This window comes from Parus major, chromosome 28 (assembly GCF_001522545.3).
Source record: "Parus major isolate Abel chromosome 28, Parus_major1.1, whole genome shotgun sequence".
Classification (NCBI taxonomy): domain Eukaryota; kingdom Metazoa; phylum Chordata; class Aves; order Passeriformes; family Paridae; genus Parus; species Parus major.
The window spans coordinates 1668599-1678397 of NC_031797.1; the positions used below are offsets into that span (position 1 = coordinate 1668599).

At 50.3% G+C, this 9799-nt stretch overlaps 1 protein-coding gene across 14 annotated transcripts in view; it reads left to right on the plus strand.

The window, feature by feature from the left end:
• DOT1L (DOT1 like histone lysine methyltransferase) overlaps positions 1-9799 on the plus strand; it is a 74778-nt gene that overhangs the window by 50957 nt on the left and 14022 nt on the right. For 10 of the 14 annotated variants that reach the window (XR_004500369.1, XM_015651776.2, XM_015651784.2 and 7 more), the window contains 9 exons: positions 796-897; positions 1456-1593; positions 2553-2678; positions 3564-4042; positions 4250-4373; positions 5098-5244; positions 6492-6618; positions 7937-8541; positions 9159-9364. Coding sequence is in view for 13 of the 14 variants with exons in the window: in XM_015651776.2 (XP_015507262.1) it covers positions 796-897; positions 1456-1593; positions 2553-2678; positions 3564-4042; positions 4250-4373; positions 5098-5244; positions 6492-6618; positions 7937-8541; positions 9159-9364 (2054 nt within the window). In the remaining variant the exon portion in view is untranslated. The remainder of the gene's footprint in view (positions 1-795; positions 898-1455; positions 1594-2552; positions 2679-3563; positions 4043-4249; positions 4374-5097; positions 5245-6491; positions 6619-7936; positions 8542-9158; positions 9365-9799) is intronic. The other 4 variants (XM_015651779.2, XM_015651782.2, XM_033520182.1 and 1 more) reach the window with 4 other exon arrangements.

The window sequence follows — 9799 nt, forward strand, 5'->3', positions numbered from 1 at the left end:
TTGGAAAGGATCAAGCTGCTTTTTGCTCTTGTTGCCCACTTTTTCTGGAGCAATGGCTCAGTCTGTGCAATCCCTGCTTGGCCTCAGCAGCACAAGGTGGAGAACAGGATAATCCCAAAGCTCCCTGTCCTTGCTGCACTAATCCTGCATTTGGGGCTGGATAAATGAGGCTCTTCAGCCAGTCCTGTCCTGCCCTTTGCTGTGCATGGCCACGGATTGAGGGAGCAGGGATCTGCTTAAGGAATGTCCTGGGCACGGAATGTGCTGTGAGTGGCTCAGGTGACCTGCTGAAATAATGGTGGCACAAATAGGAAAACTGGTTTGGTTTTTTTGGGACTTTCTTGCCTCCTCCACAGTATATTTTCATTTACTGCATCTCTTCCATGAGTATTGGACAGGGAAACTCTGAACTGGGGCTCTGGGGATTTAGAGCCAGTTCCCAGTTTGGGAGCAGATTTCATGCAGATAATCTTTTCCAGTTCTATTTCTGCTCTGTGGGATGTGATTATTGCTGCTGCTTCACGATGCACTAGGAGGATAAAAATGAGTTTTTCAGACTGCCTTGATTGTGTTTTACCATACAGGAAGAAAAACCTACTTAAAAGCTCTTTTCATCTGACTTAACTCCACCAGTATCACACCCCAACAAATCTGGGCTCTCAGGAGTCTGAGGCAGGGCTGGATCTCTCTCCTGCATCCAGGTTCACTCCTAAAGTGCTCCACAAACATCTCCTTGAGATGGCCCATGCTGCAGCTGGGGCTAAAAGTGTGTTTTGTCACTGTTCCCTCTTCTAGGAGAAGAATGCTCAGCTGATGGGGACAGCCCAGCAGTTATTCACCCACTGCCAGGCCCAGAAAGAGGAAATCAAACGCCTGTTTCAGCAGAAGCTCGATGAGGTACCTCTGTCCTGGGGGGATATTTCTCAGTCAGCTGCATGCAAACATTTCTGGTCAAGCTGAGTAAGACCAGAGCAGTCTCAGGTTTTCAGCCTCTGCTTTGCAGCTGATCAGGCTCAGGAAGGTGCAATCTTTGTCACTCTCTGGTTATGTTTTGTGTTTGTTGTTAGAATTGTTGTGTGCCTGCTGCCCAAGGAAGGGGAAAAACCACAGCCATGTGGTGTTTGGTGAAGGATTCATCCTCTGCTGCTCAAACTCTGCTTCCAACCAAGCTCAGCAGCACAGGAGGAAATGGTGGAGGCTCTCCACAGGCAGTTCTGTTGGCTGGTAAAGCCTAAATGCCAGTTTTACAGTTGAAGGGGTGGAACAGCAGTTCCAAGGTCTTTGTGTCCTTCCTTGTTATCCCCCAGCAGCCACAAAGTGCCTTGGAGAATGCTGGGAGAGGTCCTGAGAGCTGCAGAGCCCTGCAGATCTCCTCAGTGTCACTTGGGAATGGGACAGTCACTGGGAATGAGGCTGGCAGGACTTTATTGACTGATCTCACCCTTCACCTTTTAGTTGGGAGTTAAAGCTCTGACGTACAACGACCTGATCCAGGCTCAGAAGGAAATCTCTGCTCACAACCAGCAGCTGAAAGAACAGACAAAACAGCTGGAGAAGGACAACAGTGAACTCAGGAACCAGAGCTTGCAGCTGGTGGGTCCAGCCCCTGGGCTGGGAATGGGGGGTGCTGCCCTTTGGCTGAGGACAGGACACGAGCTGGGGGCTGAAACATCATCCAGCTGCTCAGGGTCCTTTGAAACACAGGGATGATGGGGGGAAGCCTGCAGGGAGTCCTTTTTTACCTTTGATTTATCCCATAGCAAATCCTAAGGTGGCAGCTGGCTCTGCCCTCAGCTGTGTCCCCAAACAGCTCTGGGTGTCACTGGGTCTGGGTCTGGCTGGACAGGGAGTTTGTGCAGGGTGTGCTGTGGCAGCACTCCTGTGGTGCTCATCTTGGTAACTCAGAGAATCCTGGAGCTGTTTATGTAGGAAAAGACCTGTAAGGTCATCGAGTCCAACCATCAGCCAGCACCACGGTCACCAAAACACCACATCCTCAATATCACACCCACTTGTTTGAACACTTCCAGGGCTGGGGACTCCAGCACTGCCCTGGCAGCCTGTGCCAATGCCTGACAACCCTTTCAGTGAGGAAATTTTACCCATCTGTCCTGGGGTGACTCCCTAAACTAGGACACCATCTCCAATTGAAATCTCCCCTGGCCCAGCCTGAGGCCGTTCCCTCTCCTCCTGTCCCTGTTCCCTGGGAGCAGAGCCCGACCCCCCCGGCTGTCCCCTCCTGCCAGGGACTTGTGCAGAGCCAGAAGGGCCCCCTGAGCCTCCTTTTCTCCAGGCTCAGCCCCCTCAGGAGGTAGATGAATGGAATATCTGGATGTGGAAGCAGTGAGGGTGGGTGATAACACTACTTGAAAAAGAGCCAGGTCACCTCCTGCCACACTCCCCAGCACCAAGCTGGGAGGACTTTTCAATGGGCTGAGGGGTTCTTGCACATCCAGTGCAAAGTTCCTGCTTTCAGCTGGGACCCCAGGGGGTGTGCAGAGGTGAGAGCTGTGTTTTGACCTGTTTGTCCCTGTCCCTGTGTGTCCCTGCAGCTGAAGGCTCGGTGTGAAGAACTGAAGCTGGATTGGTCAACGCTGTCACTGGAGAACTTGCTGAAAGAGAAGCAGGCCTTGAAGAATCAGATTTCTGAGAAGCAAAAGCACTGTTTGGAACTGCAGGTAGAGAGCAAGAAATAAATGCAGAGTCACCAGTTTGGGGTAGCTCTTGTGCAATGGGCCAGTTATGGGTGTTACACTAAATATGATGGGAAAAGATGAACCAGGTGCTGCTTTTTTGTTTATTCTCTTTTTGTTCCTCCAGAAACTGAGCTTTCTATTTGAGGATTTTAGTAAATAAGGTTGTGGATAACTTATAAAGGCAATAGATAGCATGACCTGATTCCTTGGTGATGCTGTGGAAGGAGGAATCATGGTTTATCATTTCATATAATTAAAAATCACAAGCTGATGTTTTTCATGTGTGTTCTGATGTCTCAGTTCAGGAATCCCAGATTCCCAGACTGGTGTGGGTTGGAAGAGACCTTAAATCTCATCTCATTCCACCCCTGCCATGGGCAGAAATACCTTCCACCATCCCAGAGTGCTCCAGACCTGGCCTGGGACACTTCCAGGGAGAGGGTGGGAATCATTTCCCCCAGAGTGACATTTCTCATAGCAACAAGAAATTAAACTCCTTTGTGTAAAGAGCTTTTCTTTCCCTGTGAGATTGGCTCCAGAGCTATCCCAGCCTTTTGCTGGATGCCTTGGCATGAAGTGACTGTGCAGTACTGAGTTACTCCACACTCTCTCTGTAAGTTGGAGATATCTTCCTTTTGGTTTTAAGATCCAGAATGTTCTTTCTCAGGGTCTCTGAGCCATTCCTCTCACCTGGGCCTTTTGGTCTTAAGCTCAGAGCAGAAATTTTTTCTCACTTTGGGTTCCTTGTTCTGCATTGTTCCCAGAAGCAGGGACACTTCTACTTAGAAGAATTTGGAAGCAAAACTCCATAATGTGATAGAATTGCTAAGTATAGTCTTTAATTTTTGTTTTCCTCTTCCTTTAAAGATCAGCATTGTGGAACTTGAGAAGAGTCAGCGGCAGCAGGAGCTGCTGCAGCTCAAGTCCTACACACCCTCAGAGGAGCCCCTGTCAGTGCAGCTGCACAGCAAAAGCCACCTGAGCCGTGACCCCGAGGCTGAGCACGGCAGGTTCCAGCTGGAGCTGGAGTGCTCCAAGTTCCCCATGCCCCACATCAATGGCATGAGCCCCGAGCTGTCCATGAACGGCCACGCCACCCCCTACGAGCTGCAGCACGCCTTCAGCCGGCCCTCGTCCAAGCAGAACACCCCCCAGTACCCCAACTCCCACCTGGACCAAGACATCGTGCCCTGCACCCCCAACCACAGCAGGCAGAAGGCAGACAAGGTGACGAGCCTGTCCCTCCCTGATTACACCAGGTTTTCCCCTGCTAAAATCGCCCTGCGGAGACACTTGAACCAGGACCACGGAGTCAATGGAAAAGCAACAGCTAGTGAGATACAGAGGTGAGAGGGATGGGGAAGGGGGTGGTGGCTGGTGTTAATAGCATTGCTAATTTAGATTGTGGAAAGATATTTTTCAAATTGGACCTTTATCTGTTTTAAAATGAGCTGTGAGAGCTAATGGGGTAAATAAATTGGGACAGTGCGTTGAGTGTGGTAATTCCTTGTCACTGGGTTTTGTATCCTGACAACTGTGCATCTCCCTTCCAGAGCTGAGCATGTCAAAGAGAATGGCCTTACATATCCAAGCCCTGGAATTGCAAATGGCATAAAGCTGAGTCCTCAGGAAACTCGGCCCTCCTCCCCCGCGGCCTTACCCAGTGCAGGAGAGAAGGTAAAGGATCTGCTGCTGCTCAGGTGCTGCCCCTGGGGCAACAAAGGGCACGTTGGCCAGACTGGGGAATGCAGGAATGCTGTGCTCTGTGGCCACCTTGGCACGGGAAATGACACAAAATACAGTGGGTGTGATGCAATAAATCAGAGCTGGTCAGAGGGAGAGAAAGATGTGCTTCTCTCTGAGCAGCAGCAGTGCAGTGGGACTGTTGTTCTATCTGGCTGCTTGAACTGGGAAAGGAGGCTCTCCCATAGTTATAAAAATAAAGAGTAAAATATTTGGTCCATGTAATTGGTGCAGTCTTGGAGCATATTGGGGCTCACAGAGCAGCAGGTGCCCTGCAGTAGCAGGTTGCCATGGAAATGCATCTGGCTGCTACAGAGGGCCTCAAGATACAAAATCTGACATCTGAGTGCTTTTCACAGAGCTCTAACCAAAACACAGGGAAATGAGCTTGCCTAAGGCTTCCTTTTTGCAGATGCTTGGGGCAGCAGTGGCTTTAATTTACACCTTTCTGTGCTGTGGGATGTGGCTGTCCCAGGAGCCTGGTGCTGGTAACCACACCTGCCCTGTCTGATGTACAGTCATTGCTCCTAGTCCTGTAATTCCTAAAAAAACAGGAGTGCAGGAATGGCAAACACATAGAAATGAGCAGGTTACCAGTACCTTAAAATCCTTTTCAATGTCCTCTGTAAGAACTTTACTTTCTCATTTGATTTTACAGGTTTTGAGAGAGAGAACCTCTGTGAGTAATGGAGAAACTATCACCAGCCTCCCTATCAGTATTCCTCTGAGCACAGTGCAGCCCAATAAACTCCCTGTTAGTATCCCTCTGGCCAGCGTAGTCCTACCTAGCCGTGTTGAGAAGGTGGTGAGTAAGGGATTGTCAACACTTTCCATCCCTAACAAATCCCAGTGGGCAGGAATGGGATGCTGTGCCCCAGGATCCTCCATGGGCACGAGGTCTGCTCCTCAGGGGAGGCTCCTGGGGGATTCATCCTCTTGGCTCTTGGATCCTGTAGATTTTTCCTCTCCTTTCTCTGTGGGGTGGAGGGGGGGGCTCAGCCAGGAAGGGAGAGTAAAGTAAATGCCTCAGGAGAGCCTAGCCTGGAATGTGTGTCTGGGTGAAAAGCCTGAGAGTTTGTGGCAGTGGAAGCAGAGAATTGCATGTGTCCATTTGTTCTTAGCCCTGCTTTCTGCAGGAACCTGGGAGAGAATTCTTCAAATTCAAATTCTTCAAACCTCAAAGCTGCCTGTTCTCCTCACACGTGTGCAGGGTGAGCTTGAACAGCCCCTTGGGGCTGTGATACCTCACATGTGAGTGACTGCTCTGTAGCAGAGAACTTCTGGGGCATCTCTTTTTGAGATGTGACAAGTCCTTTCCTCTCTGAGTGGAGGAGGAGTTCCAAAAGGCCTGGTCCAGTTTCTCACAGCAGTTTGTCACAGAAGTGCTGCAGCAGAGAACTGAGAAGTGTTTGCTGCTTTTCCTAAGAGCTGAGTTATAATCCATCCATGGCCTGTTTTTCAATCCCATATTGGGAAAGCTGGAGTTGGTTCACAGTATTGAATCCATTGCATTTTTCCAGCTGGAGACTTCTGGATTTAGCAGAACCAGTCTGCCCAGCTCTGGGTGTCCTCAGGGCACCTCCCTGTTTGTTCAGGCTGCCATTTCACACGTGTTTTCCATGTTTAGGAGAACATCCTCAGTGAGTGTCCCAGGGGACATGGCCTAATGCACTTCATGATCCCTTTGGGGTTGTTTTGGGGAGCTTTGTGAGCACAGGCCTGGGGACATGATACAGCCATCAGTCTCCTCCCTGCTGCAGCAGTGGCCTGAGCCATTCCTGCTCCTGGCAGAGCTGTCCTGAGTCTGAATGTGCTGTGATGAGCCTCCCTCTCTGCATGGTGTCTGCTGTGTGTGACATACCACTGCACTATAATTAATCACTACATTTTTGGCCCATAACGTGCTGATCCATGCTTTTCTCAAAACAAGCTGAATCTAGGATATAGAGGAAGTAGAGCCACTTCCCTAGGCAGATGTACTAATGCATGTGAATTTGGTTTAAGCTGTAGATTTCTGATGCTGTTTCCTGAAATGCCTGTTTCTCTCCCCAGAGAAGCACACCCAGCCCAGTTCACCAGAGTAGAGACTCATCGACACTTGAAAAGCAGATTGGTGCTAGTTCTCATAATGGCATAAGCAATGCTGCTGGAAACAAGCCTCTGGCTTTGGCTACCTCAGGTAACAGCCTCACCTGTGCACAGCTGCTCCTGTGCTGGGGCAGCACCCAAACACACACAGCCAAATATTCCAAGCACTTCTTGCCAGGTCCTGCAGGCACTGGAGTGCTGGATAACTGTGGGTGAGACCAGAAACTCACAGATGATGCTTTAATGTGCCTCCAGCTTGGTGCATCTGGCATAAAGGGTTGGATTGATGTGGCTTTACTTGTAAATAAACAATTGCTTCTGTAAATTCTTTGGGGATCCAGAGATTCCCACAGATTTACAGTGGGGCAAACCTGCAGAGTGTTGCACAGCTGTGTCCTCTGGCTCTAAAAGTTTTATTTTACTTGGTCTTTAAATAGCAGAATGAATTTTTGGAGCAGGTTATGGAGGTGCCTCACGGGCAGCTGTCAAAGCACAAGACCCTGGGTGGGAAAAGCTCAAAGGGGAGAGGATGGGGATCCCTTTAGGTGCAGACACTGCTTCTGACTCACTCATCCATGGAAATCATGGTCTTTAGCTGCTCTGGGAATGTTGTGGGCCAGGAAAAGTAGGTTCTACAGCTGATCTCTCAGCAGAGAGTGCTTCTGTTCTCAGTGTTTACCACCCCAAGGGGCTTGGGTTGTTTCAGTATCTTTTGTAAAGGGCTTGGCTGCCTCTGTAAAGCAAATGAAGTATTTAAAAAAACCTTGTTGTAAACCATTGCCATGTAGTACCTTTCATTTAGAGAGCCCAGGCCATCCTAGAGCCCTAAACCCATTTTTGATACCCTGTGACAAACTGAATTCCCTTCCCAAGATTCCTCCCTGGTGGCATTTTTCTGCCACTATGTCTTTGAAGGTCCCCTGTCACTTCCTAGGACACAGCCTTTTGTTGAATTTGGAGGAGGTGGGCTGTGTGGATGGCAAAGTCCTTCTTCTTTTTGGGGAAGGGCAGGACTGAGTCTGGCCATCCATTTCCTTGATGAAAGGAAGGAGTTGAGAGCAGAGGAGCCCTGATTTCAAAAGGGGTAATTGTTCAAACAAAGCTTAAACTTGAATTCTGTGTAAAACTGGGAGGAGCACGTGTTCTATGGGATACCTCCATATACCACATGAATTTTCCTGAACTGCCAAGAGAGCAGTGGAAGTCCCCAATGCCCCACTGGCACCTCAGCACCCAGAGTCACGTTCTCACTGCCCTGTGGAAAAGCAGCCGTGTGTTTCCCATGTAACCCAGGGCCACTGGCTGTTCCCCAGGCAGAGCTGGAATCCCTCCTGGCCCTCCCAGCCCTGCACTCGGTGACCTCTGTCTCGCTCAGCCCCAGCAATGATCTATGCTTTCCCTCTCAACAGGTTTTTCTTACTCTTCTGGCTCCGTGGCAGTCAATGGAAATCTTACAAACAGCCCAGCCCATCTTAACCATAGTGTTGATCAGGCAGCTCTGGACGACTCTGGGAGTCTCTTTAACTCTGTAGGGTCTCGGAGTTCCACTCCACAACATCCTTTGCTAATGATGAGGAACTCTGGGCAGAACTCCCCTGCTCAGCAGCACTCGAGCCCCCGCTTAAGTGGCCCGGCCCCGAGCCTGGCAGGGGGACTGCAGAGTGCAGAGGCTCAGAAGATCTTTGCCGAAGGAACAAAGGGGGACCTGCAGTCTGATGCAGCGTTTTCAGATCCTGAGAACGAGGCCAAGAGGAGAATCATCTTTACAATCTCTCCTAATACAGGACATGTAAAACAATCCCCTTGCAGCAAGCACAGCCCCGTGCCCGCCGGCGCCCGGCCGGCCGGCGGCCAGGCCCACGCGCAGGACGGGAAGAAGCGCGGCCGGCGGAAGAGATCCTCCACGGGCAATCCCAGCGGGAGCGCCGCCGTCTCCCCGAAACGCAAATCCCTGCCCTCGGTGGCCGGGCTCTTTACGCAGCCCTCGGGGTCTCCGCTCAATATCAACTCCATGGTAAGGGCCCACGGGAGGAGCTCTGGGAAGGCTCTTGGGGTTAGGGATGAGGGATTGCCGTGGAGGCTCCTTGCAGCAATTCTCCTGCCTCTCGTTTTCACTGAGTTGGTGAACGGTTTGTGTATAAGCAGAACATCTTCAAAGAGCTCTTTGCTGTCAGAGCATTAAAAATTAAAAATAATCTCTTCCCTCGTGACAAAGAGCTTGTTTCTGCAGTGAAGTTGATTTTTGAGGCTGTAGATTCAATATTGTGAAAATAGTTTAAGCTAAGATTGACTAAACAGCAGAGGAGTGCCAGAAGCATATGGCATTCTTGCTAATGAAGCCAGCTAGAGAGTTGCGTGCATGTGATCCTGCAGAGTAGTTTGAGAAGGAAAGGTTTATCCCAGGTCATAATTTCTGATTTCAAACATAAAATCAAAGAATGAAGATTAGCTGTTTTTATGTTTAAGCTTTCACCCCAGGTTCTAATGCAGGAGGTGGAAGATAGCAGCAGCAGTGCTAAACAAGCAGCTGTTGGATGTCCCAGAGCAAGTTAAACCTGCATTAAAATCCTTAACAAGATGCCTTTCCAGGGATACTCTCATCTGTAACTGCTTTCTTTCCTTCTCACCCAGGTCAATAACATTAACCAGCCCTTAGAAATAACAGCCATTTCCTCTCCTGAAAACTCCCTGAAGAACTCTCCTGTTCCTTACCAGGACAATGACCAGCCCCCAGTGCTGAAAAAGGAGAAGCCCCTCGTTCAGAGCAACGGTGTCCATTACTCCCCCCTGACATCGGATGACGAGCAGGGCTCTGAGGATGAGCACAATAGCAGCAGGTGAATGCACAGGCACAGTTTCAGGATGAGGTTTCTCTCAGGGCTGATAACACTGCTCTCAGCATGAGGGGTGTGTTTAAGCCTCTTTGTTCCCCTTGCTTGGAGGCCCATCCCATTATCCCAGACCTCTTATGTGGCTGGAGCTGTGAAACAGGGAGGGTATTCAGGCAGTAGAATGTGAGAACCTGCTGCTGCTGCTGTGTTTGCAAGGCTGGCAGGGTCTGGCCTTGGAGATAACCGGAGGAGAAATGGCTGAGAAATGGAGGAGACTGAGGGGAGGCTCCTCGGGGGCTGCAGCTCCTCCCGAGGGGAGGCGGAGGGGCAGGGGCTGAGCTCTGCTCTGGGACAGGGACAGGAGCCCAGGAAGGGCTGGAGCTGTGCCAGGGCTTGGGATGGATCTCAGGGCAAGGTTCTTCCCCCCGAGGCTGCTGGCAC